The sequence below is a fragment of the Carcharodon carcharias genome, chromosome 25 (assembly GCF_017639515.1).
Source record: "Carcharodon carcharias isolate sCarCar2 chromosome 25, sCarCar2.pri, whole genome shotgun sequence".
NCBI classification, from domain to species: domain Eukaryota; kingdom Metazoa; phylum Chordata; class Chondrichthyes; order Lamniformes; family Lamnidae; genus Carcharodon; species Carcharodon carcharias.
In genome coordinates, this window is record NC_054491.1 from 20,574,415 (window position 1) to 20,602,192 (window position 27,778).

A 27,778-nucleotide genomic window follows, 5' to 3' on the forward strand; every position below is an offset into this window, starting at 1 on the left:
CGCTGATGATTGCACAATGTTCAGCACCATTTGCTAAGACTCAGATAGTGAAGCAGTCCATGTCCAAATGCAGCAAGACCTGGGCAATATTCAGGCTTGGGCTGACAAGTGGCAAGTAACATTTGCACCATACAAGTGTCAAGGAATGATCCTCTCCAACAAGAGAGAATCCTACCATTGCCCCTTGATGTTCAATGGCTTTAGCATCACTGAATTCCCCACTATCAACTTTCTGGGGGGGTTATCATTGACCAGAAACTGAACTGGACTAGCCATGTAAATACTGTGGCTATAAGAGCAGGTCAGAGGCTAGGAATCGTGCGACGAGTAACCTACCTCCTGACTCCCCAAAGCCTGTCCACCATCTACAAGGCACAAGTCAAGAGTGTGATGGCATACTCCCCACTTGCCTGGATGAGTGCAGCTCCCACAACACAAGAAGCTTGACACTGTCCAAGATAAAGCAGCCCGCTTGATTGGCACTACATCCACAAACATTCACTCCCTTCATCACCACGTGCAGTAGCAGCAGTGTGTACCATCTACAAGATGCACTATGAATTCACCTAGGCTCCTTCAACAGCACCTGCCAAACCCACGACCACTACCACCTAGAAGGACAAGGGCAGCAGTTAGATGGGAACACCACCACCTGGAAGTTCCCCTCCAAGTCATTCACCATCCTGGCTTGGAAATATATCACCGTTCCTTTACTGTCACTGGGTCAATATCCTGTGGGTGTACCTACGCCACATGGACTGCAGCAGTTCAAGTAGGCAGCTCAACATCACCTTCTCAAGGGCAACTAGGATGGGGAATAAAAATGCTGGCCCAGCCAGCGAAGCCCACATCCCATGAATGAATAAAAAAAAAGTGGTAATTTATCCCACCAGTTTAAAAACAATAACCCCTCATCTCTCTCTCTGAAGACTGAGAATGTAATTGCACCACTTAGTGCAGCATAATGAGCTTGAATAGTTTGAAGTTAATTTTTTTGATATTGTAAAATGGGCATTATTGGATGAGCTGCCCATCGTACCTCTCCCAATTTCAATCTACATTTTAATTCAATATAAATATAAATGGGGAGAGAAGCACATTATGCACCTGAACTAATATTGCCTGTTTTATATGATTGCTCACAGATAAAATTGCTCCCCTTACCCCCCCAACCCCAAACAGTGCAGAGTTAACTGACCTTGAGCGATAGTGGAGGCGAGGGGTCGGGGGATGTGGTATTCAATTGGTTACACTTTTTCCAGTCTTTTGGAAAGGGGACAGAGGCGGAACAGAACAAAATAACGAGAAAAGGTTCCCGAATATTTACTGTGAAAAGGTGCAGCACATGAATGCCAGGAGTAGCCAGGGCTAAACTTGCCTGTAGTTAAGCAAACTACGCAAAGGAGAGTGGGTATGCTGCCCCCAGTTGCATCAGCTACACAGGTTCATTTGCCAAAACATCCAGTTTCTTACACTAGTCAGTCATATATTTGGATCACTTTCAGTTTGGTTGCACACTTGCATTTATCTTGCAATCTGATAACCATTGCATTAAGTTATTACTACATTTTGCAAAAATTGTTATTAAAGAAGCTAAGCATTCTTCCTCAAGGTAAACCACAGTAGCATCAACAGCGCTTTTAACACAACACAGAATAACTCCCGGCTTGACAGAATTGAATGCAAAGGGATAAATGCAGGGTGCAGTAATACACAAGTAGTTATCTTAACAGTTACCTTGCTCGAAGGGGTTAGAACTGTTACGGAACTTTGAACTGCTTTGCTTTACATCTGGTTACAAAAACAGCAGCAAAAATGAAAAAAAAACTCAAGTAATTAATAGCAGGTTTCTGGTTAACCTAAAGCTTACTAATAATACAAGTAAAAAGACAAAGTTTAGCCCAGCATGCAAGTAGGTCCCTCTTCAACCAGTGCAAAGACCCCCCGCCCAGGAAGTCAGATGTGGACAGAAAGCACGCCACATTTCAAATGCTTGAACCTTTCTCAGCTGTTGTAAGTTTCAACAATCTGCTTGTGGAATGGCTTCCCCAGTGGAGGAGGAACATTGTAGAGAAGTTACCAAGGAGAGGACACACCAGCTGCAGCACTCTTCCCCAGCTCTAAGTTTCAATGTCAGCAAGGGGGCAAGAACATGCCATCAGTCCATAATCCCAATCAAGGAGATGAGTGGTGCTTAGGGTGGGAGTGATGAGAAGAATAAATAAAGCACAAAGAAAACCAGCTTTTTTAAAAAAAGATAATATTGATCTCCTCTGTACTTTTAATCTCGAATTTTTTTTTAAAATGTACACTGACTTCAATGTATGAATTCTTTCCAAGTACACAGGCAAAATATAAACATCACCTTGCATGTGTCCCAGTAAACATTCCCAAAAGAACCAAGAGTGTTAACATTTATTGAAATGCAGAACCAATACTTCTTTCCCTTCTGAATAATGAAAGTAGTGCTCTTCACAGAAGCAGGCCCAACAGCCCTCCTGCATCCCACACACCACAGCCTGTTCTCTCAGCCTTTATGGAGAAATAGGATAGCAGAACTTTAGACGCCAATGTAGCCAAGTAACTTAGGAGTTTAATCCCAACCCTCAATTCATTGCAATTCAGCATAATGTCAGGGCTACAGCAGTGTCAGACCCCTGAGGACAGCAAGGATGGATAACAAAGAGGAAAGCTGAGAGTAAGTTTAGCTCATGTCTATGTATCTCAGACCTTCGAAATAAGCAACTTACAATTTGCGAATAAATGTCCTCTAAAGATTTCTTTACACCTGTTCAAGTCTCGCAATTCCAGACAAAGAGAAATCATAAACATTTCAGTACAAATCAAGGAAGTTGAAACAATGTTATTGGTTCATTTAAAAAAATATTTGACATCCATTGTCACAGTGTAACACCATGAAAGTACCCAGTACAAAGCTTTAAATGGCAGATGGAAAGGGGATTCATGCCTAGTTAACTTGTTGATTAAGTTGTCACTGCGAATTTGAACTACATTGCTTTCATATTACAGCTGTGTGTTTCCAGATGGGTAAGTATGAAATGAGATCGTTCACTCTGAACGATCTTTTACTAAGCACGAGTTCCTCTGCAGATCAATATAGCAACAAATCAAATGGTCAATTTCTATGCCTCTTCCCTCCCTAACAACTATTAGTATCTCTCTGCAAATCCCTGTGGGAAAACAGGAGACAAAAACCATGAGCCTTTTGAGAGACAAAGAGAAAGAGCATAGAGCTGAAGGAAAACCCTCAACAACCTTTCTTAGATGGTCCATACATGGGGAGAGCAGTGTGTTCCAACTCAATGGGACATGAGGCCAATAGTAGGGGCAGTGGATTGAAAACATGCCAGCACAAGTTTTTACAAGAAAGGAACAGTTCCGAAAGGAGGCAAAATTAAACTGGACGCAAATGGCCTCACTCAAAGGTTCAGTGAACAAGACAGAGCCAAAGGCTTTTGAAACCTGCCAAAAATCAGTAACATTACTCTCCGTCTGCCTCACCAAACTTTACTGGACACCACTCAAGTACCAGTCCATTCAAAAACTTATTTTATTAAAAGAAACGATTGTTGAGAGTGCTATTTGGTGGCACGCCCGCCAAGTTAAAAGTCTATAGCACATCTCAGAAGAACATAGAATACATGAAATGACCATCACCATTCCTCAAGATTCACTGCTCATGAGTTATTAGTTAAGTTGATGTGCATCTGAAAAATAAATTCAACAGCTTATCCTCGCATAGTCTTAAAATACTTTGCAATTGCTACACATTACTAGTTTCCATTAACTTGGATGTCCATATTCCTGACACCGTATTTTGCATTAACCCAGTATAATTTAGTATAATTTGTTCACCCCAGTTCAAGCTTACATAATGCATTTCTAGTATCCATTCTCATCTGCATCAGGAAAGGCAGGTTAGGAGTGAACCTATTGCTTTGAAATGGTCATTGACAGTACAATCTTTTAGGTCAGTATGCTGGAGGAGGATAGAGAAAAAGCAAGGATCTGCAAACTTCGTTCCCTTGCACACACAGACAGTGTTTTCTATAAGACGACTGCATTGAGATTACAGACACACTTTAAGCCTTTGCCCTTTGTGGTGCAGTCTTTGGGAGTTTCAGAAAAAAGCATCTTACAACAGAGACATTATATAAGGCAGCCACAGCCAACACAAAAGTGTATGAGGCTTTCTGTTTCAGCACACAGATTTCCAAACCAGGATTTGCAAGGGGGTTCCAGGGGGGTCTGTGAAAGTAATTGCGTTTGTGTGTGTGTGTCTGTCTGGGGCAGAGAGTACAGTTTTTGCTGCTATTGTTAAGAATTTTCCACTCTATAGCTATTGTTGACTTACTCATACATCAATTCTGTTGCTTTATAGTAAAAATGAAAAAATACCTTTCCTCTAACATTCAGATTTCTTTTAGGTCACTGTCAGAAGTGGGAGAAGGGGTTTGGGTTCCCAAGGATGTGGCATTTCTTGCAGGAGATGTCTTGGAGCACATCAATGTTTGCAGGGGCTCCCTCACACAACTGGTGTCATGGATAGCACCACATAAGGGATTCTTAGTGTACCAGATTTTGCAGAAGCGCCTCTATGCAAATTCTGACATGCAAGATTCAATACCAAGTAAGCGACACAACAAAAGATACCCTTTCTTCTCTTCAGGACTCATTGCAGAGTAATGCAACAACACAATGGTACTGGTCTTGGCACATGCATAATAATTATGGAGATCTAGCGCACCAATGCATTTACGTAACCATTAGTTGCTTCCCACTTTACACAGGATCTCTGAAGCCCTTTCAGCCAGATAGCTAAATGAACGTCCAGTCCATCCAGTGCCTCCAAAAAGATGGTTCTGATGAGTGGGCTAAAACACCCACGCCTGGGAATAATGCTGCGCTACAGTAGCTTACCACTTTCCTTTATCTGCTATTTAAGTAGAGTTCTCAACCTGTTAACATAAGAATGTTAAGGTGCCTGCTAAAACAGCAGAAAACGGAATTTTACACAAGCACATTAAGTGCTTGTACCTTAATAACACAATTTCAAAGCCACTAAACATTTCCCAACTTTAAAAAAAGCACATGGTTGGTTGTGAACTCCTCACTCAGTAGATTTTACAGGTCTCCTCACATTTCAGACTTTCAGTCAGCTACATTGATAAGAAAATACTGAATTTGAGGTGCTAACGTTGGGAGCTGGTTGCTTGAGAGCAAAAATGGGACAAAGTTGGACCAACCTCCTGCACAGTTAGGACAAGAACATTCCATTATATTGATCGGTAATGAACAGGGGTTGCGATGATGGATTAAGATAAGCCATTAAGGTACAGTCCCTGCGTAGTCCTGGTACAGCAGGCAAATTTAGACAGCAGTGAATGTCCGATAACATTCTTGCGCTTGTCATTTTTGGTTTTTCACTCTAAGGTTTGCCCATTTTGTTCCTTCTGTCGTTTCCTTTCTGCCAACCACTGCTGAATTTTCTCTCTCATTTCTGAGTTTGCTTTGATCTGATCCATCGTGAGTGGACTACGGTTGAATGGGTCGGTTTGGTCACTGAAGCAAAACAGAACAAAAACAAGAAATAGTGCTGTAGGTGGATTTAAGATACAAGAGGGGAAACAATGCAAATTAAATTCACTGCCTTCAAATACTACCATCGGTGATACACCAGAATAATTTGCCTCCTTTTACCCAAATTCCTTACCTGAGGAGATGCCTAGCTATGGTTGACCTGTCGACTGTCACCCGGGAGGAGGGCAATATAACGGGATCGGTCATCACTGTGCTCATTATTGGATCCAGGAATTCATCTGGTGCATCTACAAATGTTTCCTCTTCCTGCTGTTGCAGGTCTGCAAAAGACTGATTGGCAGAGTATCAATGTTATCTGCGGTCAAGGATGGCATCATAGCAAGAGGAAGCAACACACCCAAACTAGTGCACTGTCCAAGTATAGCTTTGTTTGGAGCTTCAGACTCTGGAGACACAGAGATAAGACTTATCTTGTATGTCGGCATATAAGTCAACATTCGAAGCCATTAAGAATCCCTCCAAAAATGCGGTTAGACATATATGTTGAGTATGAACGTGAACCACTGGTGTGGGTGTGGGTGGTCACTATTTTGAAATGTCATCAGCATCTGATGCAAATAGTAGATGCATTTTAAACTCCCCTGCATCTTCGCAACACAGCCCATATCACCTGCTTGATCCTTTGTACCCAGTTATATGTAAAAACATGCATTTGTGGGGTGAAAAATTGAGGCCGACTACAAATGCGAGTTTAGGATGTCATGGCTGGTAATGTAGTCATGCCAACCTTAACGAAGCCCAAGAAAGGCTCTTTCATTCACAAGACACTGCACCATCTGAAGATTTCTGTGCCATTGCTGCTCGGTGACAATAATACCAGTGAATTACTCGTGACATACCTTTACTTTATCAGCCAGTTCACTGAAAGCCATGATCATATTGCCTGGCTTATTGATCTTCTTCAGCACCCTCACAGTCTGTGCAAACAGCATTGGAGAATAGGAGCGCCCATCTTTTGGCACAGTAGCACAGAAATTCTCTTTCACTCTGGTGGAGGAACAAGAGGGAAGAGTTTAGAATAACTTTTAAATGTTTTGCTTGGCTTCAGTCCCAAATATCAAGGACAAGGCAGGTAAAGCACATTGTATTTGCATTCTCCTCCAGTATTTAAAAATAAAAATTCAGGTATGTGCAATGGTATGCAAGTTAGTGCATTTAAAAAATGGGGAATCAGAATTAAGAAGGCAGCGGAAAATATTCTTCATGTTGAAGAAATCAATTCCAATGGAGATCTTAATGTTGAGTTGAATACGACCCTTCTTCAGTTTGAAAGAATCATATTCGTCTCAAAACATTAGTTTTCTCTCTCCATAAGTGCTGCCAGGCCTGCTGAGTATTTGCAGCACTTTCTGTTTTTATTTCAGATTGCCAGCTTCAGCAGCATTTTGCTTTTATTCCAATGAAGATCTTGTTGTTTGATGTTGGTCATTCTGCTTTGTTCTTACATGTCTTCTACTAGCTGGGGAAAGCACAGGCAGAGACTTGGGAGATGAACAGTTGCCTGCTCGTACATAACTTTGAGTTTCCTCTGTATTATTTTTAAATACATTGGATTTTCATTTGAACAGAAACTCTCATTTGCCCAATTTTAAAGTAATCGCTGCCCTGATCATTATAAACAGCGCACAAATCAAACCCAACAATTGGCAAAGAATCTATACAAAGAGGCTGAAAGAGGAGATAGGGGAGAGAATTATTTTGTTCTTCTTTCCAGTCTTGAATCCTAATTACAGTAACAGCTCTGATGTAGACTAAATGGTTCCAAGGATTATTTAACAGGCCACTCATTGTATATTTCGCGGCTTTTTCAGCTATCAGAACCCCCCTTTCAGTCATTAGTAGTCAAGCACCAACTTGACATATTCCAATTCAGAGAATTAGATTCCAGCTATTTGCTGTAAGGGACAAATTATATTTTGTTGAACTGTTGTTACTTACCCCAGGTTCAAATATATGGTACAAATGTCAGACACCAACTGTTGTGGCTTAAAGTCAAATTCACTGAAATCTTTGACCTTGAGGGCACCCATTTTAGGCCCAACTAAGTGCTGAAGAAAATAGTTCAACATTGAGATGATCCGCTCAGCGAGGATGGGGTGCACACACAGAGCCTTGATTTCTGCCAGAGAGAATCACAGCAGATAACTAAAACAATCTCAGTTTGTTGGTAGTTTTGATATAAAAAATAACCTTTAATTTTCCTTCCTCTCCTGTAGATGCTTACTATTGCTGGGGTAGAGTTCCAAGGGCAAGGACTATCCTCCAGTACAGCTCCGAAATGGCCACTGCTCATGTCGGGAAGATATAATAATGTTATTGGAATTTATTGTAAAACAGTGTGTCTATATGTGTGTGCACGCATGCATGTGTGAGAGACTTAAATGGATCAAAGGCAGCTGGTCTGAAGGCTTTGATGTAAACATGGAGGAGGTTTAGAATGTAAGGTGTAAAAGGATATTTGCATTTTTAAATAAACCAGACTAGATTGTTTACAAAGGAAGAGTGAAATGTGTCACCTAGCTAGGCAAAGTTTAGAAACAGTGCATTTATTTTTCCCAAAGATTACTGGTAAAACTCATGCTATGAGAGATTTTTATTATCAGAAAGATAAAGTCCAAAGATATTGTGAAACAATGGGAATTTGCATTCAAAAGGAGAAAATATGTATAAAGGAGCAAAGGCTGTGTGTAAGGGTAGGCATTTTTAAGATCTAACAAGTGTGAAAAGCCTTCAGCATCTATGCCTCAAACTGCTGTTTTCAAAGAACTGAAGTTAAGAAAACTCACTTTGAATTCGACTGGTTCAGGGTATTGTGTCTCATTTTGCCTGGGTCTTTTAAAATCTGTGTGCCTTACTGTTGCCTTAATGAAAGTGTGACTGGGAGTCAGATTAAGTAGAGGATTTAGAAGTTATCATAGTAGTAATTTGTAGATCTATATCTGTGGTTAAATTCATTTCTCTTATTCATAAATGTTTAATCTAGTTTTGTAAAAACCTATAAGACTTGGTCTTATTACTACTGCTTTCAAGGCACGCATCTCAAAAATTTATACAAATTGCAGAACAAGTTGTGGCAGTTGTTTCAAGTTTCCCTTTGGGATTTGGATAACTCAGCATTTACCATCGACTGTGCCATAACAGTTCACCTGTCTGCCTAACTGTTGGCAGATGGTTTGACTGGGGATGTCACAGCTGAGCTCAGACCTGTCTCCATCCAACATGCAGGGGGCACTCTACGGCACAAGTCACTGAACTGTGGCCAGGAACAAACTACTGGATTTTTCCTATTCCAGCTCAGAGTACAGAGGCCAACAGCAACATCCCAACTGGTGCCCTGGCTGAATTTAGCTAATTCAATACAATCTAAGAATCAAATTTTGGACCTTCTAGTTTGTGGGCATTTTTACTGGGTAAGAGTAACTAGGGGTATGGAGTTAAGGTGGGTAAATGGAGTTGAGGTACAGATCAGCTATGATCAAATTGAATGGTGGAGCAGGCTTGAGGGGCTGAATGGCCTCCTCCTGTTCCTATGTTGTTTAATGCCATGTAAAAGATGGTTTAATATTGTATAGATGTGGTTCGAAACACTAAAGCAGTAATATGTATTGAATTAGTAAAGACCCAGCACCATGAGTAATTCACAGTAAAAGCAGGAATATGAACTTGCCTCAGTGACAACTGCTTCGGAACATGGGGAAAAGGCAAACTCACAGTGCACTCTGGGAAACAGATATGGAATACTCCCCAGAGGATCATTATCCTACAATCCCATTTTATAACCCACTGATTTTTAACTCAATTAAAATACTTCAGGATTAAAGTTTATTCTTAAGCATTAACATGCAAAAATATTTTTCATCTTTTAATCTGGAGCAGCCTCTAGGTTCACTAAGGGGTAAGTGCTTTCCTAGCTAATACCTTTGCTACGCTTATCTAGTGTAAAATTACATCTCATAGTAGACCCTCTGCTCTCACTGCCTTTGCTTTCCTCTGCATTCAGTGAGTAGCATTAGACAGCAAGAGCTAAGGATTAAGCATTCAGTCTTGACCTTTCATATCTAAGCCTTGGAAACAAAACAATCACTGCGCTCAGATTAGAAAGCCAGGGAATTGAACTGCAAATTTGTAAGTTTTAAAATTATATCAGTCTTGGGTTGACTAATACTTGAGGTCAAGGGCATCTTTAGCATATAACTGGCTTTAGCATGATGACTGGTTTCCTAATCAAACTTCACTTTCTCTCCCTGCCCTGCACATAGGGAGCTGGATGTATTGGGGGTGTGATGTCTCAGCAGCCCAGAATGGCTAGCTTGGTTATGAAAGCCAGGCAAATAGCATGAGATGTCAGGCAACGGTCCCAAATTTCAAAATGATAATTTATACTCTTAAAAGAAAATCAGATTTTGTGGGAATTTTCTTGTTTAAAATAAATGGGACCTGACATCTAGGGCATCAAAAATTAACCAGATAGAAAGGTATTCAGAAATATTGGGAAAATTCAGCAAGGCAGCACTTGAAGGGATGGGATGTTGGCACAGCGGCAAGGGTTAGCTAATCTGGAGCACATCAATAGCTGATTTGTGCTCCTGTTGAGCAAGGCTCTGATCAGGAAGCACAGATTCACTTAATCTGCCCAGTTCACTGGAAGGCTTGAAATTGATTAAGTTACAGCTTCTTGTTGTTAATGCTAATATAAAATTTATTTTAAAAAAAATGGGTATCTTTCCATTATTTTACATATTTTCCCCTTTTTAATCCTTATGGCCTGAGACTTGCAACAGAGGAAGGGCGCTGCACAACCCTCCCAGGTTCCTGCCAGTGACCAATGAGCCAACCGTCTTCCAAACTTCCCAGGAAACAACACAACCTCAGCTTAGAGGAGGTGGGGCGATGTAAAGGTGCTGTAATTTAAAACTACACAGCTCCCTGGGGATTCTCAGCAATGACAGTTTTTAATGCTAAAATATATGATTCATACTGAGATCAGTAGTTTAGAGATTTCTTTCCTGCTGGAAGAGGGCTTATTTATTGTAAAATTATTTTGCTTTTCAATTTCACAGAATCATAAAGCACAGGTAGTGGTAATTTGGCCCATCATGCCTGTTGGCTCTTTCAAAGAGCTATCCAGTTAGTCCCAGTCCCCTACTTCAAGGGTTTCCAAACTGTGGGTCGCGAGCTCCAAAGTACCAATGGCGTCCTTGGAGCTCAGACTGAGTTTTGACCCCTTAAATATTCATTTTTTTGCCTGTTGGTAGGCGTAGCTTAATTATCTGTTCTCTGAGGCTCCATTGCTGCTACAACCGCAGCCTGTAAAAAGTTGCTTTTTACAGGGCAAACCCAGCAGTTTTAAAAGCCCTCTGGTCAACACACCCCCCACTCCAACCCCAATCAAAACTCTCTCCTCCCTGCTCGGCAACATCCCCTGGCCTCCGCTCAGCAACCCTTTAACCCTCCTACCATCCCACCACCCACCCCCCCTTCACTTTTCATTCTGGGGTCACACAAAGTCTGAGGCATTAAAGTGGATTAATCAGTTTAAAAGTTTGGGAAGCACTCTTCTTTCACCATAAAACCTGCATATGTTTCAAGTTTCAAGCATTTATCTAATTCCCTTTTGAAAGTTAATATTGAATACGCTTCCACCACATTTTTAGGCAGTGCATTGTAAAGCATAACATCTTGCAGGTTGTTATTCAAGCAAGGAGCTCGAATCCAAAGAATCCAACTCCATTACATCACATTTTGTTCTTCCCAATAGCTTAAAAAAACAAACCACATTTTACAGATTTACCTGGCTCAGGGCCTGTAAACAACAGGAGATTCAAACCCACCTGGTGTTTACAAAAGCCTAAATGGCATGACCTTTGGAACCACATCAGATCCCAAAGCTCCACTCATTCTTGTTTTTCTTTCATTTCAAATGCACTGACCTGAAGTAAGGAATGCCAAGGTGCCGATCGTTTCGTTAGACATAATGTTGTGGAAGCGAGCCAGCTGCCCGAACATCTGAAGGTTGCCTTCCTTTTCCCTCCGAGTTTCAGGGGGCAAGTTATCCCAGTCCCCCCGGTCCTTCTCGATTTGTTGGATTTTAATCTTGCTCAAATACTACAAAGTTTAACAAAAAAAAACCCCTTTCAAATAAACTGCAGTGCCTCATGATACAATTTTCCAACTTAAAATGCTTACGAAGACAGAAACAAGAATCAATTAATCTCCAGTCTGTAATACCACATGGCATTTTTCTGTAATTATCTCACTTGCTAGTTTCTACTGAATGACTTCCCTTTTGAAAAGTCCGATCAGAAATGCAAGTATTTATTGCCTCCTCACTTGCCCCAATAGTTCATTGGAGAAATACATGATGTTAAGCAGCACCAAATTTTACAGGGGCAAAAAGTACCAGCTGCAAATCTATAGTCTGTGTTGTTAGCAAATTTCAACCAGGGCATCACTTCAGGCACTGCCACCATTCTCAATGCCCCAAGGCTAAGGAGGAAAGAAAAACAAAGTCAGCCACGGTTTCTGCGCCGATCACTATTTGGGATCCTCAGCTGGGAAGTGCAGATATTGGACTGGGTTCAGCTATGGTACTCCCTTGACAGTCCAACAGTCTGGTAACATGTAAATGAAGAATTGCCATTTGAGAGAGGCTGCTGGGCCCTAGGAAACTGTATTCCAGTAACAGGTCAAAAGGGGAGGGAAGAAAGGTGGAAAACAATATGCAAGCAATTAAACTCATCATCCTGCACATCCAACTTGTTTTTTGAAGGGGGGAGGAGAGAAGAATGTGCACCAGACATGTAAATACAGTAATAAAAGCAAGTGGTTTGCATAAGCTACCTGGATAGCTTCATCCAACAGAAAGATGGCATCATTAATGAGTAGATTGAGAAATCGGAGAAAAAGAGGAGGGTTCATTGCCTCCAAGTTGTCAAACGCATAGTCAGCTAAAGTCTGTAAAGGCAAATACAAACAGGAGAAATAATTCAAAGTTGCATGTCTGAGAACAATTTAGGCCATTCCATCACTAAAGTTGTTGAGAAGTTAGGTTGTAGATCTGAACTTCACATCAAGGTTATGGAGTATCTCCATTAAATCTAACTGTATATCTTTTACCAAGTTGAGGGATATTTGTGCTGGTGAATGCAACACTTTTCATGTCAGGCACCATGTGGCTGCATCTAGTTCTCCAAGGTTAGCAACAGCATAATTAAGAGCAGAGTAATGCTCGTTCTACTCTACTCAACATTAACCCTTCATCCCAAGATTAGAAAGGACCACCTACTGCATCAATGTGATATTTGCTATTTCTCACTCTGGCCATATAATCTCTCCCTGCGACACTAAACCAAGAGTGTGGGGTCAAACTTCAAATTGGTTAGACTCTTAGCCAAATTGTTTTATCTGTCAAGTAAACTTGACAGGCAGCATTTTTTGCATTACCCATGTACAACAACCATTGCAAAAAGCTTGATAAATGTTTTCCAACGGTTACTACTGTGATTTAAAAGTTGCCACACACACTTCAACATGTAGATTTTGATCTGAAAAGCCAGCAATCAGAATGAATTGCGGTGAAACACAATCCCTTGCTACAGCTGACCCACGTAATTTCCACATGCTCTTGGTTCCCTCCTTTCCCACTGCCATTTATTTTATACTTGCTACAGCTCAACTATGAACCCTACGAAATGTGAGCAAAGGGGTTAACATGTTTCAGATAAGCGAAATACAATTTACTCAACCACGCTCATTAATTAGTGTTCTGGGCATAAATTACACTTCACTTCAACGTTGACAATACAAAAAAAAATTCTTGAAGTAGTTCCTAAAACTCAGGGGCTAGGATTTTCCCCTTGGCGCTTTGGGGGGCGGGTCTCAGTTGCCAAGGGGAAGATGATGCTGGATGACATCGGGAGGAATCCCCGACGTCATGCCTGTCCATTTAAATTTTTAGGAAGCTGATTTCGCTGTCCGCCCGCCGACCTGTCAATGGCCAATTGAGGCCTGTTACAGGCTATTTAAAGTAATTAAAGACCTGCCCGTCCAATCTTAAGGCTGGTGGGCAGGCCAGGAGCCCCAGCGGGCTCCAGATTATTGATGAATCTTCATCCACTGGCGGGATGAAGTTTCATGTTCGTATTGTAAAAAATTAATAAAGTTTATGTGGTCTTTTTTAACGTGTCCCATCTCGTGTGACATTGTCACATGAGGGGGACATGTTAATAATTTTTTAATGTTTCTATTTTTAATGTTTTTGACACTATCAGTATTCTCCCTGAGACAGAACTTTGCCTCAGGGAGAAGTGTGCTCTTTCGCACGCATGCGAGAAAGAGCGCACTTTGACAGCTGGGGATTCCCTCCCCCACCGCACAGGAAGTGCATAGCGCTTTCCGTCGGGGATACCACTGGGCGGGCCTTAATTGGCCCGCCCACTTAAAATGGCGGCTGGCCCCGTTTCAGTGGCGGGGGTCGGCTGCCCGTCCACCGCCAAGCTGGTGGGGACCGCCCGCCATTCAAGGGCTAGATTCTGCCCAGGGTATTATGTTTCAAATATTTTAAAAGGGTTGAATTAAAAAACATATTTAGTACACAAGGTGGTTGGGTAAGACAATATATTTAAACACACTAAATTAAAATAATACAGACCTTGATGCTTTGCCTGTAGTTATCATATCCCCACATGTATTTTAGGATAGGATACATGGGCCGCCTGTAGTTAAACTTTTGCTCAAACTGATGTGGATCACCTAGTAGCAGATGAAACAGTAACAGCGATCACTTTTAGAAGTAAATCTACTTTATCATTGTTTAGGAGTTAGCTGACTTGAGTTTAAGTTTCTTAGGATATCAGGCAGATGGGAAAGGTAGATTGCTGGAACACAGTCATGCCATCATCATTCAAATGTTCCATGTGGTGTTGGGTAACAGGAACAAGGGTAATTCTGATGTTCACACTCCTGCCAACTCACCAAAATATCACAGAAAGGGATGAGATTCTCCCCATCTTTGATCACTATCCAGAACAACCTTCATCTCTCCCCTACCCCAGAGTATCCAGCTTTTCTAAAATTATTCTAGGCTATTTTGTTTCTACCCAATCTATTCAACATTATGATCGCATGGGAAGAATTTTAACTACAGTTCTCCATTTGCCTTTCCCCAGCTTGCCTGCACATTCACATCTTCTATTGTCTTGGAGTAGTTCATATAGTACTCTGGATTTACCTTTTCTGTACCATATTGTACCCAGGGGCGTAGTGGCAAATTTTGAAATACCAGAGCTGTAAGAAAATGTGTTGGCCATATAATTTCTAAACCTATTATTATGCTTTGCCTTTTTAATGTATTAATCATTAGAATCCCCATAAGTCAGCCAAACTATGCTTTTAAGTGAAAAATATTAGTGCCCCCACTACCATCAACCTTTCTCACCCCTCCCTCCAACAACCACCATTCTCCAGCTTCACCCCAACCCCCTTCCTACCCCTCCCCCCAACCTCGCTAACCACCAACCCCCTCTCCCCACACCCCAGCCTCCCCAGTAGCAGCGGCACAATGAGTGATACTGATCTGACAGATCGGCTTCAAAAAATTGGAACACTCAGCATGAAAGTTCCGACTTTTTTTTAAAACTGGTCTGTCAGGTCCTAAGCTCTGGCTGCTCAGCGTGATGACGAGAACTCCATTTAAAACACCGAACCCGGGCCCCCTTTACCCCCGTCTGCACCTCCTCTCCTGGGCCCTGGTTGGAAGTGCCATGATTATACCTTATAAAAATAAGGTCCTCTTTCAGTCATTCCCTTTCAAGACTGACAAACCAACTTTCCTCTAATCTTTCTTAGTTACTCAATCCTCAGGTCAGTCTTCTGACTCTAAACCACATCACCACCTGATCTTGAATGCTCTATGCCTCAGTGAACAGAACTGAACACAGTAATCACTGATCCCACTAATATTTTTAATATAATCTTCCTGCCAGGTTATTTTCACTGTTTCCCTGGTGTCCTGTTAGCCCTCATCAACTGAAGCTGCAAAGAAACAAAAATGGGCACTCACTCTCAGGCCTCTGCCAATGCTTCGAGATGCTCGAGCATAGCTGAATGAGGGTTTTCCCCTTCCACTATCCTTTATGGATGCACTCAACTCCTGCTCACCAATTCCCCAGTCTCAAATTCAGTACGTCGAGAAGCTCAGACATAAACCTACACCCTTTTAAGGCACTGCCTCAATGTGCTGCATCTTCATCATTTATACTAATTTTCAGAAACAACCTGAAATTTTCACCAGAACTTTAAGACTAGGTGTTTTTAGTCTGCCAGATATATTCAAACAACTTGTCCCAGCACTCTTCCCTTCATCCTCCCAACTCCTCCCCCACTCTGTCTCAACAAGTTTATTGATTCAGCAGCTGAGCCATTCAGATCAGAACAGCCCCACGTTTGACCTTCAGTGTTTCCAATCATTCAACTCAAAGTGAAAAGCAAGGTTACAGTAGAGGTGGTGTAATTAGCCTCAGCATCAAGGTCAGAAAATGGCATGCACTCCTGCTAGTTACCCAGCAATCCTTCCTGTATGTGCAAGTGTGTGGCTATTGGGTGAGGATGGGCTTGGGCTATGATTATTTTGCCCCAGCTCAAACAGACTTCTGACACTGTCTGCATAGGTTCATTCAAGAAGAATGGCTACTTGTATTCAGGTAGCTACTAGCTATGGAACAGTGCTCCAACAAGGACTAAATGCTTTCAGAAGGCAAGGGACAAAAAAATGAATAAATCATACCTATTGATTCATGGGTAACATCAAAGAGCATTTTTAAACACCTATTCCAGTTCAATGACAGCCCAACTCACAAGGCAAGTAACAGCACCAAGAATGCTAGAATCAGTGGCTAAATAAAGCATGGCAACACAATCCAAATCCCCCCAGGATGGGGATAACGAGAATGAAAATAGGCCAAAGAAACACCTTCATTCATTTGGTCATTTGAGTAAAATTCAACCCCAAGATTCCCCAACTATAAAACAATTCAGTATCTAGTTTTATACCTTATTGGTCCCTCAAAATTCAGCAAAAAGAAAACAAGTTAGATCCTGACTCATGTAATTTATTCCAGTACCACATTCTCTACACACTCGTCATTGGTTGCAAGTTAGTTACAGACATGGGTGGCCACTTGTGTTATTTTAACCCACCTATCCGAAATAACCTACAGCACCCAACTGGCTTGGATTCCAGAGTTTGTCACCATTATCCTACCCAGGCATCCATTCCAAGTGTTGCTCACACTATATACTTTGTGACATCAGCTCTAAATTTGGAACTGTGTCACTTCATCCTACCGTCAACCACGTGCAATCTGAAGTAACAATGTGCTCTTCCAGTAATGTTTACTTCTTTTGTGCCTCTCAGTCACCCACCAGAATGAAGTTTTATCTAGCCTGGAAAGACAGAAACTTCACCGCAAATAGTGATTTATGCGGTTCAGTTTTGCCAAAATTAAGTGGTGAATAGTTTCATCATTTGACAAACCAGCAAAAGAATTGGGCATCAGCTTTTCAAAAAAAGAAAACTTCAACAGGAACTCTTGTACCTGTCTTTCTGAACATTGTTCAATAGCTGGCCCCAAAATTACTTTTTCATTTATAGGAAACAGTAAAAGAACACAGGTGATTTTATAGAACTAAAAATAAAAGTATTCCAAGTTAAGAAAGGAAGCAACAGCCAAGAAAATCATTTTCAAGCCCAAAACATCCAATATTTTGAAAGAGGCAGCTGGATTATGCTGATCACAGCAGTAACACAACATTGCAATCTTAAAATGTATCTCAAAAGCAAATCTCTCGCCACTCAACCCAGCCTTCTTCTGAAAGATACAAGTACAGGTACAGTACCACAGACTCCAGTGTAACCTAGACAGAGTGCACTCTTGGGCTATGAAAATGTGGCCTGCATCACAATCAAGTCCAATCCTGTTCTCACCTAAGATCCATGCAGATATTTGTTGGCAGCAATTCTGCCTGATTTTATACCCCTCCCAAGTGATAAGCTGCTGAACTAATTTTAATTCCCTTGTTATCTCAGCTGAGAACAACTCTCAGCACAGACTAGGATCTGAACCCAGGATTCTGCTGTTTGCATGGTTCAGTTTCAAAAAGAAGTTGTGGCTACGTAGATGTAGAAGCGTTAACTTTAGCACAGTACTACAGATACTGTCTGAGTAATCTACATTCATAGAGCATTACCATAACCTCCATCCTCCTCTAACAAAAATATGAAAGTGAAAATATGAGCTATGTGGAGCACACCTGGCTTTGTAACATCAGCGCAACAGAATCAAAATAATTAACAATCAGTTCTGTTCTTTCACTCTTCCAAGTATTTCCTATCAATACTAGATTTGACTTGACAAGTTGGGATGGTTTAAAAGTTGAGCCAAATGTTCTATTTTTCTTAGAAAAACTCAGCAGGTCTGACAGCATTTGTGGAGAAAAAGAGAGTTAATGTTTTGAGTACGTATGACTCTTCTTCAGAGCTTTCTCTCCACAGATGCTGTGTGTGGAGACCTGCTGAGATTTTCCAGCATTTTTTGTTTTTGTTTCAGATTTCCAGCATCTGCAGTATTTTATTTTCTTCCTTGGTCGGGTGAAGGGGAGGGAACTTAGGGTTGTGTGGGAAAAAGAAAAATATCTATGTCCATGAAGAATCAAAGCAAATCTAAAAGTGTCATATTCGGCAATCTACAATCCAGTAGCTTACTCTGCACTCACTTACTCATGACCTACAACACTGCCCGCACTGCCATCTATATTCTGAACACTTCAATACCACTCCCCTGTGAATGCTCATCTTGCACTTGGCTCTGTTAGTTGTCCTGCGCACTCCCTCTTCTGCCCTGTTGTTCTGTTTGCATGCAGCAGTGAACAGCGCATGGAATAGTCTGTGTGCAGCAAAATCAAATTTCATTCTCTATGAAAAATCAATTGCATTGATGGGAGTGTAACTATTTTTATGGCAGTTTTGTTGGAAAGTTGAGGTGTAACATTATGCGTGCCATTTTATAATAATGAAAGGATTTGATTTAAATTGCATAACTTTTGCAACCTCAGGATGTCCCAAAAGTGCTTTACAGCCAAAGAGGAACTTTAGAAGTGTAGTCACTGCTGTAATTCTGGTATTTACCTGAGACTGCTGCTACCTTCCAAACATACCTGTGAATTCAATGTCCACAAACACTTTGATAAGTGCTTCAGCGAGATAGTGTGCATGCTGGTACGAGCTGAAGACTCGCTGCCGGTGGAACATGCTGCTAATCATTGGGTTCTGAACTTGCTCCATGTGAGGCATCACAGCCTCAAGGACTTCAGCCAGTTTTGCTCGCAAGTGAGGGTTCTTCATCCTGAGAGGCATCACGGGAGGAAGAAAGAGACTTTCTGGTCAGTCAACAAACATCTTTCAGCATAAACCAGCTATTCAAACTCAGACTGCATAGACAAGTGAAATTTAACAAAACTCTCAAAATAATCACTCAGCCTTGTCACTGGACTTATTTGGCACAGTGCGATCAATTGACTACTGAAAAATATTTTACTTTAGCCCATGTGTTTTTGTGTAGTATGCTTAATTTTTCATCTCAAGTTGTTAAAACTCCCTTAGGCCTGTAATTCCTGTGTTTTTTACCTTTCTCCAACTTCCCTCCAGTTTTCAAGATTTCAAAAGTCCAACCTTACACTTTACTGAAAGCCTGATGACAACACTGACCATCCTTACAGATAAAATGATCATGTATAATTCTCAATGTTCCAAACTTTACTGTGAAGAATGTTATGATCTAGTGTGATGTTTTTGCTCCCATGTTTTCTAGGAAAATGGGCCTACACAGAGCATTAATACCCATTCCTTTTTGGCCATTTCCCTCACTTAAAGCAGTCAATATCAGTTGATGTTATTTGCACAGGCATAATTATTTACACCAATATCTTTCAGTCAGCTTCTTGAGTGCAGTGCAACATTTTCTAATCATTTAAAGACGACGTTCACATAACCCGGAAGATAGAGTTTCCAGTTGGGAGACCGGATCTATAATGCCAGTGGTCTCTGGTTCCTCAGGGAGCAGCAATGCTGTTCCCAACAGATCACCTGCAGCAGTGAAAAGTCATCTTGGGGTTGGGGAGGGGGTGGGGTGGTAATTGTCTCTTGTGTCACTGAAACAAATCTGTCAAAACCAAATACACCATAGCAGAATAAATTATATCTGCAGAAACATATTTACAGGAATGTCTTCTGATCATGGCATATACAGAGCCAGAGGGACTAGATAAGAGAGGATAAAATTTGCACTGTTTTAATCATCACATAGCAAGAGAATGTGTAAGTGCAAAATATACCCCCTCAAAAAAAAATCCTCAGGTGTGAGGAGTAAATAAGGTTAGAGTTCCCATAATGGTCAACATAAAATGCAAAAACTTAAGTGAACTCGTAGAATTTCTAGAAGAAATATAAATGATTATTTCAAATGGATGGGCATTCACTGTTCTCAATTTCAGAGCATACAATTTCAGAGCATAGCTTCCTCTTTCTCACAGCCTTTACTAGGTGTGTCACAGAAGTTTGGGAAAGAAGGTGCAGTCACTGGCCAGAGACAGCATGCCAACATGCGAGTTGTTGGTGACTTCATGGGAGTCTGTGTTATTGGAACGTAGCAGAACAGAGGCTGCTGAACTTTAAGTGAACTGAAAACTACAGCTTCCTCTAGTGGAAGGGGTCTGAAACTTAATTCACTCTGCATGCTGAATCTTAGTACACAGAATAACACAATGATACAACTCAGGAGGTGGCTATTTGGCACATTGTGACAGTGCCTGCTCCTTGGTAGAGCTATCCAATTAGTCCAAATCCCCTAACCTTTCCCCATAGCCCTGCAGATGTTATAGAAAAATAATTAGTTAACAGAGCTCACACGCAACTGCACCAATAGTATTCCTTAACTGATACTCAAGGAGGTGCAATTGAAAAGGTTTCCGTTTAATTCTTGACAGTCTATTTGCATCAAGAAACTTGACAACTTAGGGGAAGCCCAAGCAAGAATCTAGATTGAGAACTGACATTAGGATGCAAAGTTACCATCTGTAGCTGCCAAGAAACTTACGGAAAGTTATGTTAATAATTAACTTTGCTCAGGAGAAGACACCAGCCTTTTACCCAGGAGCTAGATAAAAATCAATGGAATTGTTACGAGTACAGAGATTTATAAGATGGTCATGTTTTAAACTGTGTCTTTAATTCTAGATAAAATGGAGTCATGAAAAGGGTCATGTGATATGCTCCTAGTTCTGCCTGACAATAAGCCTGTGTGGCCTGGTTACCATGGGGACAGGGGCCCAGGTCAAACCTTACTGAAAGTCAAGTGCCAGGTTTAACACCTCAACACAAAGGACAGAGCAGCTGGCTTCTATCATAGGTAGACATACAGACTCTCAGGCAATCATATTCAGAGGCTCTGGAGAGAGATATGCTGGTGGGTTATTGAAAAACAGTGAAGCTATCTGTGAGATCAAATTCCCCATTTGTAGAGATGAACCTTGCAGAAATTTGAATGCCTTGTTGCTGGAAGTCAATTCGATTATGCTCAGGAGGATTGAGTGAAGGGACTTTTAAAAGGATTCTGGAAGTCAGCGTAACAGGGAGAAGACAGCAAGGAGAGATTCAGGATTTTAAAAACAAGATTACATTTCTGTTGAGAGTGCAATGTAATGTATAAACGTGGCGCGGGGTTATCACAGGGTTAAATAGGGATACCTTTTCTTAGTTTAGTGTATTAATTGCCTACTAAGTAATGTTTAGTCAATGTTGATTTTAGTTTGTTACAGTAAAAAATCTTAAAAACATGAAATCTTGTGCGATCCTTTGAGTTGTCACTGGGAATTCAAATCTCTTTAAAAGTTATCGGGCTCTATGGAGATCATAAGTTTGCTCTGTCTGCTAGGTTTAACAGTATTAGGTAAAATGAATTTGGGCAGTCTCAATCCAAGTCCAACTGGTTAAAAGGATCTTACTTTAGAGCTAAATGGCAAACTCATCCGCTAAAGCTAAAGGATGAGTGCTGCATATAATGTAATAATATCCATGTGATGTAATAGGGGGTGCTCTTCTTACGATGATGGGGAAATATATTTTTGAGGCAGAGTAGAAGAAGCATAGTTTAGCTTCTATCTATGCTATAACTTCTCTGATCCTGCTTGTTGCTGACACCACTAAATGGGAAAGTGCATCAGCACCAACAACTTAATTTTCATCAATAAAACTCCCAATGTAAAAACTGCAGCAATATCAAACACCTGCACATGGTGCTGGGGGGTACAAGACTTGCCAGTGAATTTTGTCGCAAGTTCCTAGTTGTTACCTCTCTACGTTACCCATGAACACCGTGACAAAGTGTAGAGGCTGCTCTAGAGAATCGCCTGCAGTTTCCAGAATGTCATCTGCAAATCTCCGTAGGAAGATGAAAAAATCTCCAAGATTGTCAGCAAAGAACTCTGACAAAGAAACAAAATAAGTCAATGAATCAAAAGGGACCAGTGCACACTACTAGCATGAAAATAGATCACAATCTCTTACTAAATTAGGTTGGGTTGAAGACCCTTCTCCCTATTAGACTTCACCCTTTCAGTATGCCAAAGCTACCAGCATTCTGCTAGTGCTTTTAATGCCCATTTCCTTGAGTGGGTGCAGATCTCAGTGCAACAATTCATCCAGAGGACAAGACAGCTTTGTCCATTTTCAGTGCATAAAATAAACTATTCACCAAAGAACATCATTGCAAATGACAATGAAACTGACCGCGAAATGAAGTACAGTAAACAGTCGTTTCCCCCAACCACCCTTGCTGAGGCACACTATTTAGTGAAGCAGTGCACTAAAACTGAACCTATAACTTTGAAAAGCAAGCATTCACCAGGTCAGAGACTACAGGGTCCATTACAACTCGAGGAAGGCACACTTCAATGACTGATAAGCAGTGGCCGGGGAGTGGGGCAGATGTTAACAATGAGCCAGTACCTCAAGGCAACAACTTTAGAAGAAGGGAGCAAGTAATCTGACATGCATGACAAGATTGCAAAAAGTGGTTGGAAGATGAACATAAGGCACAAACTCTTCCTCACAGCAGCAAGACACTGAGACAGTATCAGATGGCTCATAGATGATCGACAGCTACTTGTAATACCAGATGATTCTACTTGTAGTAAAAAAAAACAGCATTTATTTCTAAACAAAATATTTTTAGTTGACTTCCCATGGCAGTGCTCACAAGTATTTAGTGAAATAGAATTGGAAGCATTAGAGAGGAAAGCCTGTGACGAAGGAGGGAACATAAAGGGCAAAAATAACAAGAAACAGACAAAAACAAAAGTGGTAAATGCAAAAAAAAATGCACTTGTATGTTAACGTGAATATGGTCCAAGATGCCACATTCTTAACAGTCATGAGAGCAACAGAGACTCCTTTTAGTGAGACATGCATTGACAGATTATTTAACAATAATACAAATGGATGGTTATGTTAAGAAATAGAGATAGTTTAAGTAAGTTATACTTGTATTTGTCGGTCTTTGGAATGAGTTTTAGCTTAATGGTTTATTTGTATTCCTGTATGTGTGTTAAGAAAGGTCAAATAAAGTTTTAGTTTCACTTTAAAAGGCTTTTTGCATTTCTAATGAGATGTTTACGACTCCTATAAAGTGAAAGTAAACAAGAGTAGGAAGAAGTGCAGTTGACTAGCAACGGGGTGAGGGGGGGCATCCAACAGGCAGGTTCCTCCCACAGGCAGACACACACAAGAAAGACAGTAGCTTGTTGTTTGTTTTGGAAGCTGTTTGAGTTCAGTTGGTTTGGAGGCAGCTGTGAAGCAGAAACAGCTTTAAAGGGGACAGATAGCAAGTCCCAAACTAAGGAAAACCCCAAATATCCAGGAGAATGGAAAAAGAGAAAGTCCAAAGACGACCTTCTAGTTAAAGGAAGGTCAGGAACCTGGGAAAAGGTCCAGTTAAGTGAAGTTAAGAGTGAGGGGCAGAGAGAGAGGTTCCAAGCTTCAGACTTAAAGTGAGAACAGCTTGCAAGAAGGAAGAAGGTTCAGAGACAAATGAAGGTCTGTAATTCTTTGCTATGGGCATGCAAAGCAGTGGTGTACTGTTAAGGCTGAGTTGGTGAGAGAGAGTACATGGAAGACAGCTTGAGTGCATGTGGTGACTCAGGGAAGAGGTATATCAGGAAGATCGAAACCCTTGGAGGTGAACTCTTGTGAAAGATGTCTGAGTGAAAACGTCAGTTTGGGAGAAGATTCCAAGGCGAGGTCCTGGGGGATGGAGATTGGAATCCCTCATGTGAAGGATGGAATTCAGTGAGACTGGTTGGCTCATGGTGTGACAAGCGTCAGGGGGGAGTTGAGTACAGATCCATAGCATCTGTTTGAGGTGGCATCTATCACTTGGTTTCAGAGTGTGGTGTGGCTGACCACAGGATGCCATAGGTTTACATGGACTGTGTACTTACTGTGAACATTAGAGTATAAGATAGCTTTTGTAACTTGTGTTATCCTTACAAATCTGTATACATCTGTAAAGTTATAGTTGTGGGTGAAGGAGTATTGTAATATAGTTCATCTTTTCATGTTGAATAAAAGTTTTATTCTTTTGTTAAAAGTTCATCAGCTGACTCCTATGCCTCTGTTTAGTAGCTACCCTCATGTACCTAAACAAACAAAAATAAAAGTTAGGATCTATCAAGCTGGGTTCCACTCTGGGATCAGGCTTGCCCAGGGGTAACCTCAGCTTGGATCACAACAGTTAACAAAACCACAAATAGTTCCATTATCATACATTGTCAAAAGGTGAACTCTCACTCTATAATCATAGGAAAAGCATGAGGATATTTGGCCCATTTAGCATGTTCCATCATTCAACTCGGTCATAAAGTCTTGCATTTCTAGAGCCTTCCATAAACTCAAGTCATTCCAAAGCACATTGCAACCAATGAAATACTTTAAAAGTGTAGTCACTGTTGTAGGAAACAAAGCAGTCAATCTGCAAACAGCAAGGTTCCACAAACAGAAACATGACGACCATCAGATAATCTGTTTTAGTGATGTTGGCTGAAGGATAAATATTGCCCAGGACTTTGATCCCTACCTGAACTCCATATATATATATCTGCCTTAATCCACACCTCTGAATACTCTTACCAACAAAAATTTAATGGGTCTCAGTCTTGAAAATTTCAATTGACCCAGCATCCACAGCTATCATCACCAAGATTACCAAATCTCCATTAATGGCATGCTATATACCTGGGACATGAGAAAGCATGCAGTATTCCAAGTCCAGAAGAGGGAAGGTCACCTCCATGTAGTCTGTTCCTCGATTTCCTAGAGAAAATTGCACCAATATCGTTGTGGTGGAAATCTGCAAGTTCATACAATTCTGGAGCATCTGCGGCTCTGTGGCAGCTGCTTTAGTAGATAAATAGACCGTCATTAGTCGTTCAAATTGCTCACGGAGGTTTTCTGCAGCTGGGCTGGAGGACTGCTGTGCCTCCCTCCAGGCAACCTGCAGCCGGTGCAGGCTCTGGTTCATCTTTATCATCTGATCATGTAACCTGTGAAAGCAAAGAACACAGCTTTAGCATCAAAAGACTAGCCCCACAAAGGCTGGATGTTTACAAAGCGACTCCACAAAAGCAGGATGTCAAGAGTGGCTCTGTGTTGGCAGGACAGTTTGAGAAGGCAAGGCTATTTTTCCAGTCCTTGAAATTAAACATTTTCCTTCCTCCATACACTTGTTTAAAAAATCTTTTTCACTTAATCTCCTTCTCCCCAAGATACTTAACTAAGGAGTTAACCATTGGATTGATGGGAAAGCCTTTTCCCATGTCTCCTGGAGAGGGAAAAAAACTGAAATTGAACTTGAAATTTTTTTTGAAGACACAAGGAAAAATAATAGCAAGATTTCACACAATGCATCAGCACCTGCACTTCTGCTTGTTGCACTTATTGGAGTTTAGAAGAATGAGACATGACCTCATCGAAACATACAAGATTCTTAGGGGGTTTGACAGGGTAGATCCTGAGAGGTTGTTTATCCTTGTCCTAGACTGGACCAGGCATAATCTCAGAGTAAGGGTTGCCCATTTAAGGCAGAGTTGAGGAGGAATTTCTTCTCTCAGTGGGTAGTGAGTTTGTGAAATTCTTTACCACAGAGGGCTGTAGAGTCTGGGCCATTAAGTATATTCAAGGCTGAGATAGACAGATTTTTAATCAGCAAGGGGATCAGGGGTTATGAGGAAAGGACAGGAAAGTGGAGCTGAGGATTATCAGATCAGCCATGGTCTCACTGAATGGCGAAGCAGACTCGATGGGTCAAATGACCTATTTCTGCTCCTATGGTTTTATAAGCTGGTGACTCAAATATCATACATGAATCTGAAAGTTCATTAAAATATCAATGTCCATTTTTTAAAAACGTGTTAAAAGAGATTTTCCTTAATTTTAAACATTGGGAATGGAAGAGAAACAAAGGAGTCAGGGAAATGACTGAAGAAACCTTCTTCATTTCTACCTTAATTATCAGCCACTCAGCCAATGAGGTTCATGCCCTCACACCACCCCCACACTTGGTTAAAAAAACTCTTTCACTCATCATTTTGTCCCCAAGAGGCACTTCGACCCCCTTTTGGAGGGAACCAATGCATTGTCAGGAAAGCCTTTTCCCAAGTCCCCAGGAGAGGAAAAAACACAAAAGCCTGGAGACATAACCCAGTTTCACTTTTGATGCACTTTCTGGTCTACAATTTTTTATTGTCCAGTCCTATATATGCACTCTCAGTACCTGTGAAAACCCAGATGTAAGGCGAACTGAGTCAGGATTAAATTCTCCGTGACCAGGTTGTATGTTTGAGCGAAAGATGGTTCCAGTCCCTGAGGTATTGGAATCAAACAGGTCTCCTTGTCTAAACCTAAGGCAAAGAACAAAAAACCTTCATAAAAATAAATTTTCCTTTTTAAAAAATCCTATTAAAATACAACTTTTGCAGGGATACAACAGCATTTGCACAATGGTCCTACTGGTTAAGATACCATGGCCTAGGATTTCAATGAGGCTACACCTGTTTTACAAATATTAAAACTGGCACTGAAGAGTCCAATATGGCAGTAAATGTGTGTATGCATTGAGCCAATAGCACACAGCTCACCATATTGGTATGGGTGTTAAATGAGGTGCCCAGAAGTCACATCTCGAAGAGTTATTAGATCCAAATAAGGGGCCTAATGCCTCTGATTCACCCTTTATCTAACCAGGTTTCCCTGAACAGTGTTTGATCCTTATCAGAGTATGGAGCCAGAACAGCAGGTGTTTTCTTTGCCTCTTGGTTCCACATTAAAATCACAGAGAGCTGCCTGCCCCCATTCTCCCCACCAGATCGCAGGCTTGATCCACCTCCCCCTACCAACCCCCATAAATCACTATCTCTACCAGTCTCTTGGTTTCCCTTCCCCCTACTAATCACTGACTCAACCCCGCTCTGTCACCAGTGCACTCTTAACTAAGTGCAGAAAGTGATGCTGGTGAATACAGCAACTATTCACTCACATGAGCAGATATAATGCATGTTTGGTGACAGTGGTTGAAGGGAGAATTGGCCAGCACACAGAGAACCCGAGTTTAGATCAGAATTGTATATGCTGATCTATCACCCACCTCATTTCTGTTGCTACATTCAAATATTAAATACAAATTTCTTGCAATAATGGCACTGTTTTCTTTTGGGTCGCTCGTACAATCTTTCAGATGTCAACACTGGAGGATCCCAGGAGTGTGCCAATGCTTGCAAGGGGTCTGAGGGAGTATGACAATGCTCGTAGAGGCTTTCCCAAAATGGGAAAAGTCTGAAACCCACTGAAACAAAGGGCTGCATTTTTTAAAATCAAAATTCACTTGGGCCTCTGGCAAAGGGCACAGTGTGAACTATGAGCATCAGGAGCGCAACTCCACTAGGTAACCCGTTTATCAGTGTTGGGTTTAGTTTTCACTTCCGTGCTATTTGTTGCAAGTGCATAGTCTGTTTGATTTCAGAGGCAGCCAGAGATATTTTAACAACAGAAGTA

At 41.2% G+C, this 27,778-nt stretch overlaps 1 protein-coding gene across 1 annotated transcript in view; it reads right to left on the reverse strand.

Moving 5' to 3' along the window:
- Positions 1 to 1,505: 1,505 nt before the first annotated feature.
- The window catches only part of ube4a (ubiquitination factor E4A (UFD2 homolog, yeast)), a 47,732-nt gene continuing 21,459 nt past the window's right edge, over positions 1,506 to 27,778 (reverse strand). Inside the window, exons 10-20 of the mRNA XM_041174302.1 lie at positions 26,502 to 26,628; positions 24,965 to 25,272; positions 22,026 to 22,158; positions 18,835 to 19,022; positions 14,273 to 14,373; positions 12,463 to 12,576; positions 11,553 to 11,727; positions 7,561 to 7,741; positions 6,462 to 6,609; positions 5,735 to 5,892; positions 1,506 to 5,583 (exon numbers count right to left, since the gene is read on the reverse strand). Of these exons, the coding sequence (XP_041030236.1) occupies positions 5,445 to 5,583; positions 5,735 to 5,892; positions 6,462 to 6,609; positions 7,561 to 7,741; positions 11,553 to 11,727; positions 12,463 to 12,576; positions 14,273 to 14,373; positions 18,835 to 19,022; positions 22,026 to 22,158; positions 24,965 to 25,272; positions 26,502 to 26,628 (1,772 nt within the window). The 3' untranslated portion in view covers positions 1,506 to 5,444. The remainder of the gene's footprint in view (positions 5,584 to 5,734; positions 5,893 to 6,461; positions 6,610 to 7,560; positions 7,742 to 11,552; positions 11,728 to 12,462; positions 12,577 to 14,272; positions 14,374 to 18,834; positions 19,023 to 22,025; positions 22,159 to 24,964; positions 25,273 to 26,501; positions 26,629 to 27,778) is intronic.